Raw genomic sequence first — 23248 nt, forward strand, 5'->3', positions numbered from 1 at the left:
CGGTTCTGGCTTCTGCGGCTCCTCAGTTCGTGTAATGCACAGAAAAATGCACTACAGGCGCTGCAATGCTTCTGGCAGTACAGGTAATCCTTCAAAAGCTGGTCACTGACTTAATGGCAGGACCTGCTTRGATCACATCTCAGAACCATAGAATTGTTCGGATTGGAAAGGGATTTGGCAGGATTAGCCATGCTGTTTTAAAAAGTTCTGCTTCTGAAATACTTCTTCTCTGTTCAAACAGCATGTTTGCTAGATCAGCCTTGTAGCTACCAGGTAGTTACAGAATCACAATCAACAGAATTGTTCGGGTTGGAAGGGACTCTGGAGATCATCCAGTCCAACCCTTCAGCCAAGGCATGGTCACCTCACCAGGTGGCTCAGGAGCACATCCAGGTGAGTTTGGAATGTCTCCAGAGAGGRAGACTCCCCAACTTCTGTTGCAGATACGCCTCCTGGGGAGCAGATGTGACCCCCAACTGCAGCAGGGCCACTGCAAAGGGTTGGACGTGGCTTATGGTTGGAGTTTATAATCTTAGASGTGTTTTCCAGCCTTCATGATTCTGTGATTCTCTTCTAAGCAAGCAGTGGACCTTGTGGTGAGCTGGAGAGCTATGGAGGTAATAGATAACACCCGGACATACTGTCACTGTACCATAGGGACCAGCCCCCAGCCAGGTGCAGGTAGCTGAGGATGGTGATGGCTCAATACATTTCAGTCAGTTTTATTATATTCTCAGGGTGCTGGGCTCTCTCACACAACATGGCCTGTCAGCACCCAGCAACAGCCAACACCAGTACACTGCGCAGAACCTCGTGTCAGTGATGCTTCACTTCTTGCCCAGTAACAGTAGGGAAAATAGAGTTTCTTTGTGACAATAAACACGAAGATGAGCAACAGTTTAGGTTAGGAGGAATCTCTTTGCTCTGAGAGTGCTGAGGCCCTGGCACAGGTTGCCCAGAGAAGCTGTGACTTCCCCAAACATGAAAAGTATTCAAGGCCAGGTTGGATGGGGCTTGGAGCAGCCTGGGATAGTAAAAGGTGTCCCTGCCCACGGCAGAGGGGTAGAACGAAACGGACTTTAAGGTCCCTCCCAACCCAAACCATCCCTGTTATTCTGTGACAGTCGCATGTGCCTCAGGCAGAGCACCCACAACCCCGAGTAGACAAAATGGCGGCGGCACCGTGAGGCGCCACGGGACAGCCCCGGGGGGGCGACCGCGAGCGCGTCACGTGGGCACCCCCCCCCACCCTGCTGCCGCGGTGCATTCTGGGAGCGCGGAGGCGGCAGCGGCGCCTGAGGGAGCTCGGCCGCCATTTTGTGCCTCTCTCTCGGTCCGGGGTGGCCGCGCGGGCGCTGCGGCTCTGAGGGAGCGCTCGGCTCTCCTGCTCTGTAGGTTGGGGTGCCGCCGCCATGGGCCGTAAGAAGAAGAAGCAGCTGAAGCCTTGGTGCTGGTATCCTTCTCTGTGGGACGCGGCGGGTGCGGAGAGCTGGGTGGGGGAGGGGAACGGCCTGGCGCGGTCGGGGCTCGGCCCCGGGTCGGTTCCGTTCCGTTTCGTACCGAGATGGGGCCCAGCCCTTCTCCCCACGCCCGTTACGGTTTGTCTCGGTGCTTGACCTTGTTCCATCCCTGTGTTTATTGGGATGCGGCCCGGTCGGTACCCTTCCTGTGCTCCCCACCCCCCTGCGCGGCCTCAGGCCCGCTCCCGCCGCCCTCGCCGAGGCCGCGGCCTCCCGCCCGATCCCTAAAGCCGGGACAGTGGGAATCGGAGAATGGTCTTTATCCCTCATGAGATAGGATATTAAAGGGCGAAAATCTTGCTATTAATAAATACAGTTAGTCGCGGAGRGCGTTGGATGTGGTTATAAGAGAATTTTTAAAAACTTTTTTTTGTTCTTTGTGAGGGAAGGAGCTTTCAATTTAATTGCATCATGATCAGGTTTAATTTTTCAGTATCCAGAAATACTGGTGGATTTTCATTTGATCGCTCTTTCAGAATGTGCTCACTGATTGGAGTAATTACAAATTCACCGTTTTTCTCTCCCTAATGCTTCTCTCCTCTAGAATTGTTTAATAAAGGAATTCATAAGGTGCTCTGAGGTATTTTTTGTGTTGGAAGGGATCTGTGCTTGTTTTAGGTGTTAATACAGTTCACATTTTGGTGGAAGCAAGGGACACATAGTGTTAGCAATGTTAACATTGTGTTAATAATAAATGGCAAATGTGTATTTGTCTCGACTAGGAAGATTCATGTGGAGTGTTTGCTGTAATATTAATGCTGGTCCACAGAAAGGAAATTCGTTTTGCCTCTTCTGTTACATAGATGTCCGAACAATTCTTTGCTTAAAATATTTCTTTGTAAAAGCAGAAAATTCATAAATGACTGCAGCAATGCCATGTGGTAAGAATTGATGGCTGGATAACTAAAAGATGAAGGAAATATTTAACTAAAACCTTTGTTCTCTTTTATGATTGTTAGTTACTGGTAATTTATTAAATAGGCACTTCTGAGTCATTTGCATAACTTTKCTCTTGCTGATTTCAAGTCTGTTTCCTCTTTAATGCTTTAGCAATGTTCCCACCCTGGAAGAGAAAAAATGGGTAGCACTTGAAAAGCATGAGTCAAACTATGGAATCAAATGATGATTCTGATTGCATGCAGACACCTTTCCAGTTTTGTACCTCTGTAAAGAGGTACGTGCTGGGTCATATGAGGGTGCTTGGTTTTAGATATCCATGAAATAAATATTTGTCACACCTTGAATACTCAGATATGCGTCCTGTGCCTTTCYTTTGCTTTAGGAAAGAACCCACTGGTGCTAATTAACCTTAGTTTTATCTAGAAGGTAACTTCCTGGATTGAATGTTTCCTTAACAGACTTTAATAGGTATTGTAATAGGGATTTTGATGATGAAAAAATCCTTATACAGCATCAAAAAGCAAAGCACTTTAAATGCCATATATGTCATAAGAAACTGTATACAGGACCTGGTTTAGCTATACACTGCATGCAGGTAAGGAATTTTAGGTTTACATGAGCTTTTGTTTACAGTATCTAAAATTTAAATGAATAGTGACYTTAAAAAGGTGGGGGGTTGGGGCCTTCCAGAGTCTTTAAAACTGAYGAGAAAAGGACAGCAATGACCTGTTTGCAGCGCAGGAGTCCTGCTGTGTCAGCAGTCAGATGGCCACTGTGCAGCAGAGATCTTTGCTGGGAGTTTTGTAGGAGGAGTGAAGGAATTGAGCTGTCTTGGTTTTTGTTAGGCAAGTTTATGTAAGCTGGTTGTAGGGGTAATAGCAGTTACCGGAGATTAGGAAGCACAGATCAAGAAAATGCTTGACCAGAGAGATTATTCCCATTAAGGATGTTTGTTTTCAGTCTTGACACTGCCTGAAAAACACAGAAATTACCTTGAATTAGGCTCAGCAGGATTTGTTTGGTTTTTTTTTTTTTTTTTCCTTTAGGTACATAAAGAAACAATAGACGCTGTTCCAAATGCTATTCCTGGAAGAACAGACATTGAACTGGAAATCTATGGGATGGAGGGCATTCCAGAAAAAGATATGGAGGAACGGAGGAGGTTACTTGAACAAAAAACTCAGGGTAAAGGTGTAATGTGGTTCATTGTTTGTGATTTCCCTGGTGTGTTCCATACTCAGTTGTTGGACTGAGGGAGGGTGGGATTTAATGCGTTCTCTGACGGCAGCTCCAGGCGTGTGGGAGGCTGGGAGAGATTTTTCCTTTCCTGTTCAGAAGTAGCTGCATGCCAAAGCAACTACAACAATTAGCTAGTGGATATGGGCATGGTGATCTATTTGTGAGGGTAAGGGGAGGAAGGGTCTGAGATCAAACTATCCTGATGATTCCCAAATGCTTTGGTTTCTTTGCCGTTCAAGTATACCTTTGGTTGAAATGCTTTGGTTTATGSTGAACAGTGTGACATTGACACGAGGGCAGATGCCTCTSTATGTTGAGGGTCATGGCTGTGAGTCATATTCCTTCCCTTTATTTGTGGCTTTACGTAGGTTCACGCAGCATTCCTTCTTTGTAATTCTGAGAATTTGTGAGCACKGAAAAGATTTGAATTTTGCTATTGCTGTTCCACAGAGAGAACCCCAGATAAAGTTAATTTTATAGAATATAATCTGTGTTCAGTTTGATGATATACCTTGTACTGTCTGCAGAGAGCCAGAAAAAGAAACAACAGGATGATTCTGATGAGTATGAAGATGACGAATCTGCAGCTTCAACTTCATTTCAACCCCAGCAAGTTCAGCCACAGCAGGGGTACATTCCCCCAATGGCACAGCCAGGTTTGCCTCCTGTGCCAGGTGCACCAGGGATGCCTCCAGGTGAGAGGGCCTGTTAGGTGGTTACTGGAAAGCTGAATAGAAACAAATTCATGCTTCTGTGCAGACTGTTAATCTTCCCTTGTAACACTGGGGTCACGGAATCTGGGAGGTGCAGATAAGCAGTTGCTTCATTTTCTTCCCATTTTTCTGCATGAGCATGTCTTGGTGGACTAGATTGAGATACCTAATGCCAGCATGTGGATTGAAGGCATGTGGTAGTAAGATGAGTGCTTCAATCAGAAATCTACCAGTGATACTTGTGGTACTTAGTAACAGGATTTTGGAAACGGTGCAGAAAGTCTGCTGTGTATCTGTGTATCTAGCGCAGTCTTTTAGAGTTTCCTCTAATRCATTTATCCAGTGTAAATTTATTAGATTACATTTATTAGCAATTGTATGTTGTYAGAGTTGTTGAAAATTTGTTTTTCTTTTAAGGTATACCACCATTAATGGCAGGTGTTCCACCTATGATGCCTGGAATGCCTCCAGTTATGCCTGGAATGCCACCTGGGTGAGTAACAAGAAAGACTTATTACAWGTTCACACTGTGCATTTTAAGCTCACAGGAAAAGTAAAACTAATTAAATCTACGTAGGGAATTGTGACCTCTGTAACCTAAAGGTTAAGATTTATCAGAGGACTGGATGGCTGTAAACCAACATGTAAAATATGGCCAAACTGGGTTTACGTGTAAAGTATGTTGTCTTTGTCCTTACTTAATAATKATTAAATAGTTGTGTATTTATATAAAGTTTTGTTGTGTTGGTTTAGAGCCTTCTGTGAGCCACTGTTCCCTTGTGTGGTGCACACATGTTGTGCATCTGGTTATCAGTCATCAACCTAACAGGAMAAAAGTATGGGATAGTTTATATTTTTCTTGTATATTGGGCAAAAGATGTTGGCTTTTTATGCTTGCTTGGGGTTGACACCATACCCTATCACAATGTGTTTGGAAGTTCACAGTTAGATTTTTGATTTTGTCATAAATTTTCACAGATTGCATCAACAGAGAAAATACATGCAGTCATTTTGTGGTGGAAACATGTAAGCATCTCATTAATGTAATTCTAGGTACATTCATTATGCCATTTTATGTCATGTTTTTGATAAGCTGGAAATTGTGTTACTGGAAACGTTTGAATATTGCCTAAGAATTTGGGGAAGGTGTCTAGTTAGATTTTGCCATTGTATGATATGTAAAGTTCTTACACTTTTAACTGAATGAATTTTTACAAAACTTTATGTAAAATACATTCTACAAAATTGTAATCYGACAAACTCTTAGGGTCTTAAGGCTGTACTTGAACCAGAGCTTGAACAGCTCCRCATGCTTGATCCTTTACACTGCAGGACGTACTGCAGGAACTCATTTTCTAAATTTTAGAGTTCACTGAGGTGAAAGGTTGTTCTCTTCTGAGACATAAATTTTGAYTTAACAGTCTTTGAATTTAAAAATCATAATAATCAAACATGGTGTGAATGCTCATCAGGAGCATTTAGCTTTTCTAGGCGGAAAACAAACAGAATTTAATCAGGTTGTCTGGCACTTAGTCCTCATTCAATTGCTTGTTGACATCAGGTGAATGTTACATCACCTGTAAAAACACAAATGAATTTGCCAAAATGTCACTGCATTTCCATTTGGGAGGAGAGGCTGGGGTTGCATTACGGTTTTGTCTACTTTATTGTAAAATTTTATTTACTTAACCTGATTAACTTTTGTTTAAAAATGAGTAAAGAACTAGAAGATAGGAAGCAACTTTGGTTTTAGTGTGGCACCAATTCTAGCACTATCTTCAATTTCTAAGGAAGGGGCAGCAGGCAGTGAGCATCCCATACTTGTTTTGATGTCTGCTGGGTGGCAAGACTGGCTTTGTCTTCTCCAACCACCAGCCCAAAAAAAGAGGTGATGGTGCTGTGTTCTCAGTCATTGCTGCTTCTCCACTGATTGTTCCCTATGTAGCAGTGGTAGACAAGTTAAAAGCTGAAATCAGACTTTGCAGAATGAATGCTCACCTGTTCATGGTGGTTTGATTTGGTCTGAAAGCAGCAGTGGTGAAGGTGTCTTGACTGTCATACAAACAGAAACTGCWTCTTAGTGGGGTTTTGGTTTGTACTTGAGTTCTGCAGATCTGCTTATCTTGCTTACTAAAATAATAAGCATTCCTTTATTTTGTTTCCCTAATCCGTTTTTTAATGTCTGCAAAAAATGAAGCAATCTTAAGCTACATATGATTGTTCCCTGTAAAGGATGCATACATAATCATTTAAGGGAAAAAAAACCCCATTTTTAATAAGGAGAGCAAATGTGTTATAATGAGGACTTTTCACATTAAGAAACCAAAATCCCACTGTGTCATTAGTGTATGGAGGGTTTACTGTAATTGAAACTCCAGAAGCTTTCTTGCCCTTCGGTCTCTGCTCTGCTTTTGTCTATATTTTTTTGGTCATTCTACAGCTTGGAGTTATCTGTCAGTCAGTCTTAGTGCCAGAGAGGAGTAATAGTAGATRTACAGTGATTGTAGTGTGATAGGAGCTAGCTGGTTTTCCTACATTCAGACTTATGAGTGTACTGAGGCCAGGTTCTTGGAACATCCTGCAGCAGCCAGTAGTCTGAGATAGATTTCAAGAGAAATTAAAGTTCAAATAAAAAGTGTTTAGGGTTTTGGGCGCTAGGTTATATTTCGTTTTTTTTTCTTGTGGAGTCAATTGGTTTTGAATTGCCTCTGTTGAGGACTTTTTGAAATGATTTACCAATATTTTTTATCTAGTACAGGTATGTGCCAATTGTGTTTACAGTTTATCGTGAGTGTTCATACCAGTGCTCMTTTTCTGTTTAATAGGATGATGCCAATGGGTGGAATGATGCCTCCTGGGCCAGGAATCCCACCTCTTATGCCTGGTATGCCACCAGGTAGGTCAGGGTTGTCGAACTCGTACTATGGTGAGAGTTAAATTATATTTATTTATTTCTACTAAGATTTAAGGTTTATATAAAGATCTTACAGACTTATGCCACCACCCACCACCTTGATGTGGCTGGATTGCCACAGAAGCCACTCTTGTACAGAGGTGGTTGATTTATGGCTTCTGATTATAAAAAATTTGTGGGTTTTATTCCATTGTTAAAGTAAAAAATAGAATAGTTTCTTCTTTTTATTGCACTTTCTCACACTGTTGTGTTGCCTGCTCTCTCTCCATGCCTTTTTTAATGTCTGTGACTGCAGCTGGAGAACAGTAATAATTGAAAATGTGGAAAGTGGGGAATAATGTTGATGGTTTATCCAACTAAGGAGCCTGGTGTGTGAAGAAACTTAACTGAAATTTTGGTCTCTTACCATGTAGAAGWTGTGTTTCTTGAGCTTGTGTGGCTGTTAAGCAGCCCTAAGTTCCCTGAGTGTTCCACCTGACCAGCAGCTTGTGTGRTAATGACCTGAGATTTGCTGGTTTGCTTCATGGAACCCATGGGAGCTGTTAACTTCCTACCTGGCCCTCCCCTAGAGCTCCACACACACAAAGTGCAGGTGACACCACAATTGTGGTGACACTACAGAATGTCACTGCCCACTGTACTGATGACCGCCAAAGCTGGTGATGTTTCGGTCACAGTTCTGGTTCTGTTCGGAAATGGTTTAGAGTCTCTTTGATTTTGTAACAGTCTCATCCACACTCTTGGCAGTGCAGACACTGTGTCAGAAATGATTACTGTATTTATTGTATTGGTTTATTGGAAGCATAAACATCATTATTGACACTTTAGTAGAAAACAACTTAATCCAGCATTGCTCTGAAGTATTTGAGGTACTGCCTGTGCATGGACATTGACTGGTGCCTGCTGGCATTGCACTTTATCATGATTTGTTTTACTGTTGCCTTAAAAATACATCTTCCTAGTGAGAAATTCTGTTCTAAGGAACACTGGAGCAGAATTGTCTAAAGGAATATTTATGCTTCCTGGAGCCTGATCCGTCGCCCGTTCTTTGTGGTTTGTAGGGATGCCCCCGCCCGTTGGGCCTCGGCCTGGCATGCCTCCAATGACACAAGCACAGCCTGTTACAGCTCCAGGCATTCTTAACCGGCCTCCAGCTCCTGCTGCAACAGCACCGACCCCACAACCTCCAGTTACTAAACCACTCTTCCCAAGTGCAGGGCAGGTAAGGTATCCCAGAGCCCGGAATTTCTTGTTATGTTCTTCAAATTACCACTGTGCCAGAAGTGCCTGTTTATTATTCAGGAGGCCCAAGAAATGATGGGTTATGGTTTTTGCTTGGGTTGATGTTTAGGTTTAATTCAGTGCAGTGCTTGAATGAATTTCAAAAGATTCTTTTTTGTCTTTTAAAACAGCCATGAAAACAGACAGGAGTTGTGTAAGCACTGGGGAAGAAAGGAGTAGGCAAAASACTTCTTTATTTAACGCCTCAATTTGTAGTTTATAAGAGAGCTTTGGGTGGGTGAAGAGATGTGCTAGCTACAGGAATCTGACTGCATAGACCTCTACCTGAAATTTCCAAATGAAAAATGTTGTTACGACTTCCTCAGCTGTYCTTGTAATGGTCTCTCTGCTAATAGATGAACTGATTTATTCTGTCATCTTGTTGAACTGGTTAAACATTGCTTGAGTTAGGAGTTTTTCTTACTTCCAAAAGTTTAGAAGTAAGTTAGCGTAGTGAAAAATTCATGTCAATGTTTTGGGGAGGGAAGTGGGGAATTTRAAGTGGCTTGTGACCTCTTCTCTTTGAATGCACTTACAAGTCCTGGAGTTTTTACTTGCTTTCAAGTATGTTGCAGAAGCCTTTGTAGTGTACTATTTACATTTTGGGCTTCTGCAGGGAAGATACTTGTTTACAAAAATACAGTCCTTTCATAAGAAAGGGTTTAGTATAAAAAAATCCTTTCATCTGGATATTTTCCACCCATTTGTTTGGAGACTTTTCACTGTTTCCTTTCTTTTATGCTACAGATGGGGACACCTGTCACAAGCTCAAGTGCAGCTTCCTCCAATTCAGAAAGTCTGTCAGCATCTTCTAACGCTCTGTTTCCTAGCACAGCACAAGTACGCAGGAAGTCACAGTTTAAAACMAATTGCTTTGCAACTTAACCCTTTGGACCGTTCTGTAAAATCTAAAATTGACTAAACATCTTCAGATAATTTCTGKATATTCCTGATTATGTTTAGCTGGTAAAACTGCAGAGTTCTTGATCATGAGTTGCATCTTACCAGAAATAAGCATGTCAGAGTGCCCAATTTTTCTTAGTGTGAAAGAATGAGATRTTATATCCTGGTTCTAAAGGGTTAAAAGAGCATGAAAGCAGTTAAATGCATTTTAGTGGGCAGTGACTAGCTTGATGCATGGTGAAGGCTTTTTAGTTTATTTTGTTTAATATGGCACATCATAATGTGGCGAATCTTTAATTTGCATTATGTGCAAAATGTTAAATTTTTTTGTTTTGATTGGGAAGTTCAGWTAATTGTAAATGTGCAGTGAGTAGAAACAAAAGCATTCTCTCATAACTAAGGTGTGCTTTGGAGATTGCTGTGTCTTTACAGACAGCTTTGTAAAATAGACTATGGGGTTTTGCTAAAAGAAAAGTAGGAGAGGTAAGATGTTGGAATCTGTAGTGGACCTCGTATCTGCTTCCATTGACTTTTCATTCACAAATAAGATCAAAGTTCTGTAGACAGACATAGTACTTTGTGAAAATATTTCAATGTGTTTATAGAGGGAACGTGTAAARCCCTGACATGATAAAGCTTTCTTAAATATTTGATTAAAATATTTCTTAAATACTTAATTTTAATGAATTCTAGCACTTTAAACTKTACTCTAACCTAATGGTTGTTAAAGTATGTTAATATAGTGAAAGAACAATTAATTTATACTTAGAGGCCTCTAAAAAAACTGGTTCAGGAAAGATTTAGACCTTTACTAAAYTCAGTATTTGAGATTAATATTGGGGTGGTTTTTTTCTTTGTGTTCCTTTGTTGTGGTGGCTTTTGACCTGCGAATTTTAGACTTTCCAGTCTCTGTGTGTGTGTGTGTGTGTATATTTGTACATACTGGGGTTTATTTTGTCTTATTTTCAGTTGCTCTAGTATGCAGTAAAGCTGAACTTTATTTTGTCAAGCTTGTTATAATTGTGTATCTCACCAGAAGGTTTCAGAGGTCTAACAGACATCATTTAAGTTCTCTTATGCTTTGAGAAATAAATATTGACCTGTCTCTTGTGTTTAACAGGCTGCAGCGGCTGTGCCAGGGCCAGTTGGTACTGATTTCAAACCTTTGAATTCTACACCTGCGACAACAACGGAACCCCCCAAACCAACATTCCCTGCTTACACACAGTCTACAGCCTCAACCACTAGCACGACAAGCAGTACTGCAGCTAAACCAGCTACATCTATCACAAGTAAGCCTGCTACCCTCACAACAACCAGTGCAACCAGTAAGTTGATCCATCCAGATGAGGATATATCACTGGTAAGTTAAAATGTTTTCATTGCCTTACTGAAAAATGCAATTTGTGCTGATATGGCAGATTAAGTGGAATTTCATCTGTGCTCTGCGTTATGTGTATTTTAATAATGGTGAGAGTGCAAACCATCAGAACTAATGTAACTGAGAAAATTTCTTTGATTACAAATTAATGACTGGCACATTGCAGAGTGATCTTGCTGCAGTCTAAGCTTTAGTTTTGGTGGTGCTGGGAAATSCTCAACCCAAAGTCCAATTTGGACTTCTACTGCATGTGACTTAAACTTGAAGTATCCTAGGTCTGGGTAGTGAGCACAGAACAAAAGACTGAACAGTTTGAAGTTGTTTTGATGCTATTACAGCAGCTAGAAATACAGAATTTATGGATAAAACAAGTGAACATTAATTACAGTCCAGAGATCTTTAGATTTGTGTTCAGCCTTTTTGTCTCAGCTTAAGAGAAAAAGGCACTGTTCAGCTGGTAGAGGGGGGAATTTGTGTTCCATGCAGAATGCTCGATTAGCCTGTAATAAGGCAGTAAGTCTGCAGAAAGGGGGGAAAATCCAAATGCTACTGTGTAATGTTATTAATAGTCTTTGAATTTGTAAGGTATCTGTAGTCTACTATGTTGCATATGTATTTACTTGGCCTTGGTGAGTTTTAACAGAACGTGTTGTGGTTGTCTCTTCTGGTTTTAGGAAGAAAGAAGGGCACAGTTGCCTAAATACCAGCGCAATCTTCCTCGACCAGGACAGGCTTCCCTGGGTAATCCACCAGTTGGACCAATTGGAGGTATGATGCCACCACAGCCAGGAATTCCTCCACAACAACAAGGAATGAGACCTCCCATGCCACCTCATGGTAATCATAAGTTTYGCAGCTTTCTCTTTTTGAAAAGATTTGTGAAGTTGCCCATGCTGGCAGGGAGGGGTGAAGCTTCACAAAATGCACTTCTCAATATTTAGAAAAATTTTAAAAATATTCTTTGCGTCTTAACTGTTCTGTTTATAGGTCAGTATGGTGCTCATCACCAGGGCATGCCAGGATATCTTCCTGGAGCAATGCCTCCGTACGGTCAGGGACCTCCGATGGTACCCCCGTACCAGAGTGGACCTCCTCGCCCTCCGATGGGAATGAGACCGCCCGTAATGTCACAAGGTGGCCGCTACTGATGCTCCTACTCACGCTCTAATAGGTTTGGAGATTAAACCTTTTCTCATCTTGTGCTGTTAATATAGCCGAGCTTCCGTCAATTAAAGCTTCATTGTGACTTTAAAAAAATAAGTATCTTCCCACATGCAAGGAGCTATTGGACATTCTTATTTTACATGGGAAAAATTATTTGGAATAATAACAGGAACTTTTCCTGATGTTGCAATTTATACTGTATGGCTTCTTTTTCATGTTTCATCTAGGTTTTTAGAAGTGAAGTATAGTAAATATGGTTCGTTAAATTGTGAAGGCGCTGGAATTACATGAACATACCACCTTAAAGGCAAGTTCTGTAATGTTACGTTGCTATTTGTGAAATGATGCCTTCACAGCACTTCAAGTGCTGTTGGACTTCATGTCCCCAACATAGTTTGGTGAGGGCTGTAACTGTTCCCAACTACTTGTACATTAAAGTCTGAACTTGTAACAATATTTAATGTATTTAGAGTTCCTCCTGTTCCAGGGTTTAAGTAAACTGACCCACTAAGGTCATGTGACTTTTCTGTACTGTTATAAACTTCATTGTAATAAAAGAGGAGAAAAATTTATATGCCTTTTTATTCGTGACCAGCTGTGGACAACTGCCTGAAAGGTTTGTACAGATGCATGCCGTGGTAGCCCTTGGTGTAATGAACACAATTACTGGTGCTGTTTTGATAAAGTCTGAATTTATTGTTCTAAAAAGTCACTCCTTAGCTGTATGTCCGAGTAGACAAAGACCCGTACACTTATTAACTGACTCTTCAAAACTGAGGCTGCAGGAGGCACATCCTAACTCTTGGTTGTAACTTCTCTTAATGCATATGTTTCTTTATTTGTGCTTTCTTGTCCTCAATAAATTTTAAATGATTTCTAGTCCTGGCACTTGCTTGTAGGAYGGGAAAGTGTGCTAAGATACATCCTAATGCCAGGTGTGTCCTGTTAGTTCACTCTGCAGCTGACCCTTTTTAATGTACAAATGGAGATTAATTTTAGGAGCCTTTTAGGTGAAGATTTCTAGAAGCTTAAGTGCGTGGCACATGGGTGAGTGACTTCCAGTTGATGTATTGAAGTTGACCTGCAAAAGAGAAATAGTAGCTTAACCCTCTTAATACAYAGAAGAGGCAGAGAAGGCAAGGTAAATGTATTATATGCTGTATTTTTACTTTTAATGTTCAGAAGTCCGTGTTTCGGCAGTCTTTATAAGGTGAAGCATTTATAACCATCTGTTGTGTGCTATGATCAGATGTTGGCTGAATTTGTTTCTTGAGCCTTTCAGTGAAAATGTCTGGAGTAAGACACCTTTTTATCAATTAGAGGTCTTCACTCTATGAATTGGTCATTTATCCAGTGTGATAGAGTGTAGAGTGATAAATTCTGTTGTAATTCTCTGAATATCTGACCTTTTCTGTTCCTGTGCTGTACCTTTGATGAGAATGTAGAGGGAATCTTTTAGGAGGGGAGGGAAGTGAGAGCTTCTCTGGCCTCTTAACGGGAAAAAAGAGCGGTGAATTTTTTCATTTGCAGGTCAACTTTAAATACATGTTCCAGCCTCAAGCCTTATCTGCAGGTTAATTAAAGGGGATATCTTCTTTAGAGTAGGGTAGAAAGATCATCAGCATTTTTGTGTCATTATGTTCATAGATGTTTTAGTAGATGGTGGAGGTTTTTAATTTTTTAATTATAATACTGAGTATTATGGCTCTGTTTCTTGGACGTCTTGGTGTTTTTTATCTGCACTAAAGTACTTCATATGGCTTTATTCTGTACTGGCTCTTAAAAGTGCCAGAATACGGTACAGCTAAAATACTACATTGTCCAGCTTCTGACCTGGTCATAAAAGCACTAGAGGATCTGAATGTCTCATAAAAGCACTAGAGGATCTAGTGCAATCTAGTTACAGCTGAATGGCCTTAAACATTAAGAATTGCCAGGCACTTCTTTTCTGAAGTGTTCAGCAGTCTTAAGACCATAACTCCAAGCCTCTGTTGAGAAGCAGTTCTCTCTGATCGCTGGTATCTGCTGATCACCTGTCAGATGTGCAGTATTTGGCTTGCAAATGTGCTGAGGGGGCCTTGATGTCAGTTCTTCTGTTAGCTCTTCATCTTGCTTTATACATAAGTCTAACAGATAAAACTTGTTTTGCTCAGGCAATGCTTTTATACTGTTGTTTTTCTTCTGTTTACCTAATAAGGATRATTACAAAACACTGGAGAGATTTTTACAATGTCTTACATTTGTCCTTTTTGTAATGTTACACATAAAATTTATACGTTACAAAGTGATCTTAACTATTGCTTGTGAAACTATAGAACTTGCTTTTTCTGAAGATCATATTGCTGCTCTAAGGATGCTTTGCCCTCCTGCCCCAGTCAAGTACATTTGTTCTCCCTTTGGTGTCTTTCTGTAACTTTCCATATGTTGTTTTCAAACCCCTACTTCTCCTGGGATAAAACCTTATTGCATGTACTGTTAACTCAGCATATTCTGCAAGTTATATTAAGAGTTCTGCTCTTTTACACGGTGAATGTCTCATTCTGATAATGGTACCATTTTGTAGCTATATACTGCATAGACTTCAAGCTTGAATGCATTTTGAGATTGATCTTAGTAGTAATGGTATGAAAATGCCCCAAGTAAGTACTGTCACATATATTTCATAGGTACTCTCATATGAGCAGCTGAACAATTTTTCCATTATTTTCCTGTGGATACTTAATTTCCTGCTCCTGTCATTCCTGTGCAATCAGAGCTGTGATGTGGCTGCCTTTAGTCTTCAGTTACTCTTGTCTCTTGTGTGACTCCTCTGTAAACAGGCAGGTGTTTCAGTGCCTGTGTTGTCTGTTGGTGCCTGCCTTCATTTCTTTGGATACTGCTTCTTAATGCTCAGAGAGTTGGATTTATGGTGCATTGACCCAAAACCAGTGAAACTGCTTTGAGTGTAATAGTTGCTTGTATAAGTAAGATTTCATTTACAGTATCAAGTAAAATCAACATAGCTGTGCCAGCAATATCCSTGATGTAATGCAGCCATGAAAACCAGGTTTTGCTTTACTTAATCATTCCCTGGAAAGAGATTCAGAAGCCTTTATGATTACAGARAAGCATACTTATAGATGTTGCAGGACTCCAGTGATGCAATTGCGTAGGCAGAAGCTTTGTTTTTCAGCTGTTACCTAAATTTGCCATGGCGGATATTACGGTAAAATTAACACTTGACCAGTCTTGAAATTGCAAYGTAATGCAAATGTTGAATGCAAATAGGCTACAAGAAAATTTCAGACACAGGTGGGAAGATACATTTAACAAAAAGCATGCCAGAATTTATAGCATCTAGGACTTACTTATTCTTAATTATTTTATGCATGGTCTCACAATATCATAATAGGCAGCTAATCTTTAGGGAAAAATGGATGAGACTGGAATCAAAGAACCTTGAAAAAGTCTGGGTTCGATTTTTAGAAGTCTATATGACTCTTTTATCCTGCCATTAGAATAGCTTTCTGCCTTTGGCAAAAATTGCTTTAAATAAAATAGTGACAGGTTAGCTGGCATATGTGGACTAAAAGTTTCTTCTGAAACTTCTGGATTACCTTTTTTTTTCTTCCACAGATGAGGTTTTAGGTRCTGATAATAAATTTGAGGCTGGGCTGTATTTAATAACAATGGATAACTATTCCTCACTCTGTGCATGCATGGGAGAATATAAACAAGCTTCTAGAAACRCATTCAGCTGCATCTGCCTTCTGTGGTTTCTGCAAGTGTTTTAGTCTGTGGGGCTTTTGTGCAGTACTTACACAGAACTGGATTATTACTCTCTTAAAATGTGGATAAAATCGAATGGGATATGTAGCCTACAGTTATTTTATAGGAATGAAAATTCTGCATACAAGATAAAAAAATGAAATGCCAGGATTACTTATGAACAGCAAGAAGGGCATTATGACCTTCAGTTAAATTCAGACTCTGATGAAGAGTCCATGAGYTGGGCCACAGTTGAAAATGTAACTAATGACACTTCATAGTAAGCGTCTTAATAATTGTACTGGTCTAGTTTCTACATAAACACTAAGACAAGGGTGAACATTTTCAGTGGGTGATGGAATCTTTAACTCTACTTTTCATTAATTAGTACAACAGATACTATCAGTTACGGAAAAAATGCCCCAAGACAACTGACTGACGTTCCATTGATCAAGATACAAAGCAAAACTGTCCAATTCAGCAATAGCTACCAACTACAGAAAATACTGTTTGGGCCTAACAAAAGAGGTGCTATAGCAGTCATTTTCTTTTGTTTGCTTGATCACTGGAATTTTGTTAATTTTGAATGCATGTCTTTCACTTAATTGGGTCATGTTTTTKCTAAAATTTAAATTTTTCTTCTTCCTATAGCCCTGCCATAGGACAGGCTGAGGCAGAGTCTCAGTGTTGCCCTGTTCAGTCTGAGGCAAGTGGGATTTATTTTATTCATTCTGGGGGCTTTCACAGCTTTATGGCTGTTGGATATTTATGTCCCCAAACTTGCAGCAAGTTTGGTGAAGGCCCCTAAATTTATTTTAATTTAGGTTTTTTTATTCTCTTTTGGTAGATGGGCTCTATATTAATATTTATCTTTTTATTATCATTGTGTTTTGAAGAATCGTAGGGGGAGGGAACCTGTTTAAGATGTGTGGGTACCTTTTCTCTTAATGGAATGCATTTCCTCTGAGGCTGCTCAGGTAGTCCTTAAGCCACACTGCCCCTCCCCATCTTTCCYTGCATTGCATTTGTGCTGTATTTGTTTTCTGGTTTGGTAGTGTTGACTTTGTGTAGTCTCTGGACTAGTGGCATGTAAATACCAATTACTAATGTTTTCTCTTCTGGGGAGRTGTATCTGCTGAAGAGCTTAAAACAAGTTTTAGCCAGTAAGTTAATTGCTACAAAATTTTGTAGCCCAAATTACAGAATCCAGTTTATTTGAAGGTTAGGATGTAAATAGTGCTGTGTGTGTGAGCTGCACCTCAACAAATATTAATGTAGAGCCCTGTGAAGAAAKAGAGATCACATCCAAATTGGTAACACAGAATAGAAGAGTGAGAAATCAGAGCTGCACATTTTTCAGTTTGCCATTWTCAGGGAGGACCTTTTCCTCGGTCTCTCAAATACACCAAACACAAGAATATTTTGACAATTGCAACAATAGTAAAAGTTTAAAAACCCTTTTTTGAAACCCTGTGAAATTCTGTTGCATAGTCAAGATTTGCTTTGTTATGTTTATTTGAAGTTCCTTCTTTCACACAGTGACARAAAAATTCTACTCTTTGTGAAGAAAAAGTTGCTCACTCTTTTGGAGAGCCATTGGTCCTAAATGTTTGAGGTTGTTTAAAGACAACTTCAGTTTCAGAACAGCAGGTTTTTCCAAGGAGGTCTTGTAGCGTATCAGCAGTGAAGTAGTAAATAAACAAATGTGGGAGTCTGGTTTGCCTTTCCTTTGGTTTTTGGTTTTTTTTTGGGGGGGTGGTGTTAAAATTTTAGAGATATTTTTAAAGTTTGTGGTGGGTTTTTATGAGCACAGACTCTCTTTCCTTCTTCAAGATTCTGCTAAATAATGACCCCAGTGGGATTTCAAGTGATTTTAGTTGAAGGATAGAGTTGTAATTAACTYAGAAGAGTGGATTGCATATTCCTGTTGTACCTTCTTTGTTTGTACTCTGCCCTTTGCATTTTTCCTGTAGAAAGTCCCCCTGAAATCCCTGTCTGACTGGAAAATTGACATGTCCATGTTAACTGTTAGAAAATGGTTATTGAGCATGGTCTTGCTTTGCTAATTCTCCTTGTGGTGCTCCCTCTGACAACAGTGAAGATGAGAACAACTCTTCAAGATAGACTAYTGCAACTAGTATTTCTTTCACTTGCTTGATTTATAGGAGCATTTGCCTTACTTCTTACTTCCCTGGAATACCTAAGGAAACCATTTAACCCAGAATAATACATGGTGAGGCTTGTACTTCTTGCTTTAACTATCTGAATCTCTTAGATACTCAAAAAAATAGGCAAATTTCAAATGCCTCTTTTTTTTTTTTTGAGGACTGAAGTTTGTTCTTAGTTGCATTCCAGTATTGCAGCTCTCACTGCAGCAGTTTGTGTATCACAAAGTTTTACRTCTTGCTTACTAGTGAAATTTCTTTACTAAAGATGACAGTATTTCAGTGGCATGACTTCTATAGGTATTACTAATATGTCTTGGAGTTGTTTTAAGCTTAAGTTGAGGCATATGACATTTTTTKAAGGAGCAGGAGTTACTCTGCTAAATCGGGTAAATTTGCACCTGCTCTATTAAACAAGAGAAATAACTTGGAGATGTGGTAAATAGTGTACATACCACACATGAAGAACTTTATAAAATATCTGTATGCTTGTAATCAAAATAATCAGACCACGGAAACAGTGGTAGTGACAAGGTCCTGTAAGAATGCAGCGACCAGTGACTGCTGTTTTGCCTGTAGTAGCAGGGCTAGGTTGGAAGTAGTGTAGAGTAAAGAAGGTTTTGGGACTGGTGTTAAAGGGACCAAGATGAATCAAAGTGTTTCTAAAGTGTRATGTATATAAGGTTCTTTTTGAAATACTGAAAAACACAGTGAGAGCTTTCTGGCACACTAAGCAGCAGCTTGATGCAGTCTTGATTGTCAGAGCACAGATTCCCAGTAAGGATCTGTTAAAAGAAATGCAGTTTCACCTCAGTCTTGAGAAGGTGTGTCTGAGGGAGCTGAGCACTGCAGCCTGGTGCTTTTTCAGCCAGCCATACCCTGTCCTCAACTGCAGAATTCAGGGTGTTATCCTCGAGCCATTTGTTCCTGGTATCCTGGTGAGTCAGTCAGTGACTGTCCCTGGTATAAATAATTGTGAGGCTTGATATTTACRTATCTTGGTACTGTTGGGAATAGTGAAGCCCTTGCACCTTCAGAATAAGTTTACAATAGCCATTTAAATTCTTACGGGCTTTCTTGCTGTAGGGACAGTCAGCAACACTGCTGTTTTAATGGCAGTGAATTTAACTTCTCCATAAATACTGTCTTGAACTTATCTTAAGGTTTTTCTTTCGTTAAGATTTAAAGAAGTGAAGAAGTTTTGAGAAAATAATAAAATTTTAATGCCGATAYCATCTCGACTAAAAGCAGAGAAGCACGTAACGTTAGAGCTTGAAATCTTCCTTTTGAATTCTTGTTAGCAGTTAWAGCATATCTCTCTGATAGCCAACTGCCTTATACAAGGTTCAGGCTTCTGTCATCTCATRCTTTCTTCCCTTAATTTTTGTCTAAATCTTTGCCATATTCCCAGGTCCTATTCAGAAAGGGAGGCACGGGTTGTAGAATTTCAGCTTCTGCTTCTCTTAGTAGCCAATATTYATAACTGGTTTTTGCTAACAGCAGTTTTAATTTCCAGAAATCAATGCAGTACAACCAGAGGAAGCTATTTCATTGTCTCCCAGTTTAGGAAGTTATGTAATGCTTTGWGATAAAGATGTCATGCAGGGCTTTTTTCTCTTTTTTCATTGAGTTACTTGCACCGAATTCTTTAGCTTCTTTCTCATAAATTTAAGTGGAAAAAGATACATTTTGCTCTTTGACTTGTAAAGTCCAGAATAAGAAAACACACTTTGAGACTTTAATGAAGGAACCTGGCCATGTAAGTATTGTAATTTCCTTTATGTTTGTAGTAGGCAACAAAATGGACCTTATTAAACTTATGGGTTATGTATGAAAAATCAGAAGGGCAATTTGAAGGAAGTTTCATAGGTGCCTTCATATGCTTTTCTTAAGCAACAAATTGCAGTAATTGAAGTTTGGCAGTTATTTTTTTTAATAAAGAACTAAATTATGGGTTAAACACCTTGGTTTAATACAATTTGTGTTTCTGTTAACTAGCAGCAGAATTTCAGCATTTGCTACTTACTGGTAGAGAAGAAAAATTCCACAGAACTGCCAGTACAGGTTAGTTTAATCTGTAAGTACCTGATATTCCTATTTGAAATAATTTGTTCAAATGATACCACATAAATACATGAGGGGAATTTTGGTCTGTGAAGTGTGATTGTTATTTACTACTGATTCCAGTAGTGAATGAACAGACTAGACTTTTTTGGAAGATCTAGAATGGATTTAACTCTGCTTGTGGGCAGGTAATAAATATCTGCAAGCACCTTGAAGGAAAATTTAATACAGAATCTTGACAAGCCCTTTGATGTTACTAAAAAGTGTGAAGATCTGAAGTCAAAATCACTTTGGTAACWTGCCAGTCATAAATGAGGCTGTTTTTGTCAGCAAACCAGCAGGATCCTGTGTTTGTTGTGTTGGGGATTAAGCATTTTTATTTGTAAGAATCCATAGCAGTTTGTAATCTTTCAATTTTCTTTAGCAATTGCTAATTACCATTTCTTACCCACAGATTTTTAGGCCGGTAAGCCCGGAGCTTGTTCTTTTATGCTTTTTTAATTACTATTTTTGTTAGTTGATTTCAGCATTTCAGAAGCTCCCTACAAATGTGGTTTTCCCCAGCCATTTTATCTTACTCCAGAGTTCCTGCTCTGCCTCTATTTTAATTCTGTCCTATTCCRTATTCTCATAAATTTTGGGGTTTTATTGTATAGAATATTTTATACCTTAAAATAGAATGGATTCTTGGTGAATGGATAAAAGATGCAACTTTCTCCAGAATGACTGCATACATTGATTTCTGTTTAGACTTTGTGTAGCTCATCTCTACGTATCAGCAGAAGAGATGAAAACTTTTTCTGTGCTCTGGCACAAAGCAGAAATCCACAGCTGGATGGGCTCTAAAGCTCTGTGTTAATTTACTTTTTAAGGCCATGTTGTCCCACTCTGAATTTGAGAGGTGTTTGATATCACTGGTGGGTAATTACTTAGGCAACTGCTGGGAAGGTCATGGTAATGTGGTAGCTGAACAGACACTTTAGTTTTGCCAGCTCATCTGAAGGATCTAGAGTGTGTTTATGAGTGACTTGCCACTTCCAGCAAAACTCCATGTTTTAGGATTCTGAAATCTTYCACAGTGCTGCAGAATTCATCCTACAAATGTACAGTTTCAAGGCAATTGTATCTTCCAGGTTTTAGAACTCACAGCCCATTGCCTGCCATCTTCTCCACATCAGTTCTTTACAATTCACACTAAATTGCTTTGTCTGCAAAATGAGCTACAGGCCAATTTCTGACTAATGTTGCTTTTTGTCCTAGAAGGGAAAAAAGAGGAAAGTCATACAATAATATTATAACTTAGTTTTATCTCTGTTTGCTTAATCTTAATTGCAGGTATGCAGGAATAAAAGGGGTACCTTGTTTGAGGCCATTACCCTGTTAACAGAATGTATCCATATTTCTTAAAACTTCTGCGGTCGACCCTGGCTGATACTTAATGCACAGTACTAAGTTGGAGTGAGTAACTGATTGCTTTTGGCTGCTCAATTAGCTTATGAAGTCCTGGTTTTGACAGTGGTTGGATGGAGACCTGCACTACTTGTACACCAGCCTGGTAGTCAGTGGGGATAACTGAAGGGTAGAGTGTGTTCCATAGTGTCTTAACCAAAAAAAGTGCATTTGTCCAAGATAGATCCTCCTAGAACTCTGGTAGAACATCATCTCTTTCTGAAACTTTGAATGGCAGTTAATTATGGTAATTCTGATAGAATAAAGTTTATTTTCTTTTGAGATAGGAYCAAAAGCAGTACTGGAAATCTGAGCTTTGATTACCAGGTGAGCAGTGTTAAATTGTAGCACAACTTCTGACACACCATTAGAACATCTGTCCACTGTAATGTGGTTCAGTCGTCTTCTCTCCCAGTTCTGGTACTGTATATTTGGAACAGTTTGTCATTTCCCACTCTTTCCTTAGACTCCTTACTGACTCCCAGTTGCCCTTTCAGAGTTTCTGGTCACTGTGCAGCAAACCCAAACTGCACAAACTCTGAGTTGTTTTTAGTACCTTCACAAAGCACCTTTAACCATATGAGTGAATATGGTCCCCTCTCAGTAGCAGTATGGCCACAGAAGTTAGTGTGTTGTGAAGGGTTTTTTTTTGTAACTTTATACATCTTTTGTGTAAGTGGTATGAAAGGGCTGGGATTACTGATCTTTTTCAAAAGACAGGTGGTGGCAAAATACTGATGTTGAATTTATTTGGAGAAAGTGAGAGACTGGTAAGTATGTGCATCACTTTAATGCATGCAAATAATGGTAGCAGCAAGAAGCTTAATTTCATAGCATTCMGTTTACAAAGAAGATTCAAAGAAGATACAGAGCTGACATCATTTGCATCCACTGGGAATCTTTTATGAACTGTGCTTCTGGAATGGGTCATTGCACATATGTAATGTGTTATCATTTTGTAACAATCTGATTAAACAGAAGTGAACCACTGTTTCTGCGTTTTTTTTTCCTCTTGAAAACCTATTTAAATTACTGCAACAAATATTATGGTGTGAATAAATTGGTACCAGCTTTTTAATTGTAAGCTGCAGAGACTCATTTATATGAGCTCTAAGGTAAAGTGGAGATAAACAGGTGAATCCTAGCTAATAACCTGTAATATCCTTTTGCTCTTGATCCACTGTCCTGCTGCTGAGCAGGCTGTACAAAGCTGTTGAAGAAGTTGGAAGAGTTGGAATATGGAGGAAAAGTTTCTGTTTTCATAAAAGCTGGAGGCCTGGTCATGCTGGGAGGTCCTCTGTTCTAAACCCTCTTTGATCAAAACACTGGACAGGTGAGTTAGCTTGGAAGATAGGTGTCCTTGCACCTCCTGTGAATGGGATGGGAGTGGTTTATTGTGCTAGGCTGGTTGGTCTTGCTTAGCTACCATTAATCACTCATAGGTTAATTTCTGAGACGTGGTAAAGGGAAGATAAATGGTTATTTTAATGCTATGATGAATTGGGTGTGTGTGACSAGGAGCTGCAGTAGAGGACCCTTCMGGGAAGAGCTGCTGTGCAGAAGCTCTATGGGCATTTATCCTCTGGCGCTTCCAGCTCCAGAGAAATCTGAGGGGCATTTGGGAACTGCTGTTTACTAAGAGCTGGTTAGAGCAAGGGCAGTTGTGTATTGCCTGTCTTGTTAAAGCCTTCCCAATGGGAATATGACAGGTAGGAAGGGTGGGTCTGTACTTGCTGCCCTGTGAGCCTCAGCAGGTTGTTTTTGCAATGTGGGACTCAGAGTTCATCTGGAAATTTTGGCTTTTTCTC

General features: G+C 39.8%; 2 protein-coding genes and 1 long non-coding RNA gene across 13 annotated transcripts in view; 2 read left to right on the forward strand and 1 right to left on the reverse strand.

The window, feature by feature from the left end:
- The window catches only part of CUNH17orf75 (chromosome unknown C17orf75 homolog), a 7872-nt gene extending 6458 nt beyond the window's left edge, over positions 1 to 1414 (reverse strand). Inside the window, exon 1 of the mRNA XM_057368804.1 lies at positions 1153 to 1414. Coding sequence (XP_057224787.1) covers positions 1153 to 1414 — 262 coding nt within the window. The remainder of the gene's footprint in view (positions 1 to 1152) is intronic.
- Positions 1263 to 16407, forward strand: ZNF207 (zinc finger protein 207). Of its 11 annotated transcripts, none has more exons than XM_057368846.1 (12): positions 1263 to 1453; positions 2889 to 3015; positions 3467 to 3611; positions 4187 to 4354; positions 4790 to 4865; positions 5351 to 5398; positions 7198 to 7298; positions 8348 to 8508; positions 10591 to 10833; positions 11526 to 11688; positions 11839 to 12022; positions 12243 to 16407. In XM_057368846.1, exons 1-11 carry the CDS (start codon positions 1413 to 1415, stop codon positions 11997 to 11999), a joined length of 1434 nt encoding a protein of 477 aa, XP_057224829.1. In that variant the 5' UTR covers positions 1263 to 1412; the 3' UTR covers positions 12000 to 12022; positions 12243 to 16407. The 11 variants fall into 11 exon arrangements, with proteins under 11 accessions (XP_057224829.1, XP_057224838.1, XP_057224828.1 ...); XM_057368855.1 differs by adding an exon at positions 9315 to 9407 and having other exon boundaries at positions 3467 to 3605; positions 7198 to 7268; positions 11839 to 16407; XM_057368845.1 differs by having other exon boundaries at positions 11839 to 16407.
- Positions 16408 to 16413: 6 nt separating this feature from the next.
- Positions 16414 to 22429, forward strand: LOC130575151 (uncharacterized). Its single transcript, XR_008965518.1, has 2 exons — positions 16414 to 19991; positions 21327 to 22429. It is a non-coding gene; the product is annotated as an uncharacterized LOC130575151 (long non-coding RNA).
- The last annotated feature ends 819 nt before the right edge of the window (positions 22430 to 23248 follow it).

This window comes from Malurus melanocephalus, unplaced genomic scaffold (assembly GCF_030028575.1).
Source record: "Malurus melanocephalus ecotype Western Australia unplaced genomic scaffold, MMel_1.1 scaffold_98, whole genome shotgun sequence".
Taxonomy (NCBI): Eukaryota; Metazoa; Chordata; class Aves; order Passeriformes; family Maluridae; genus Malurus; species Malurus melanocephalus.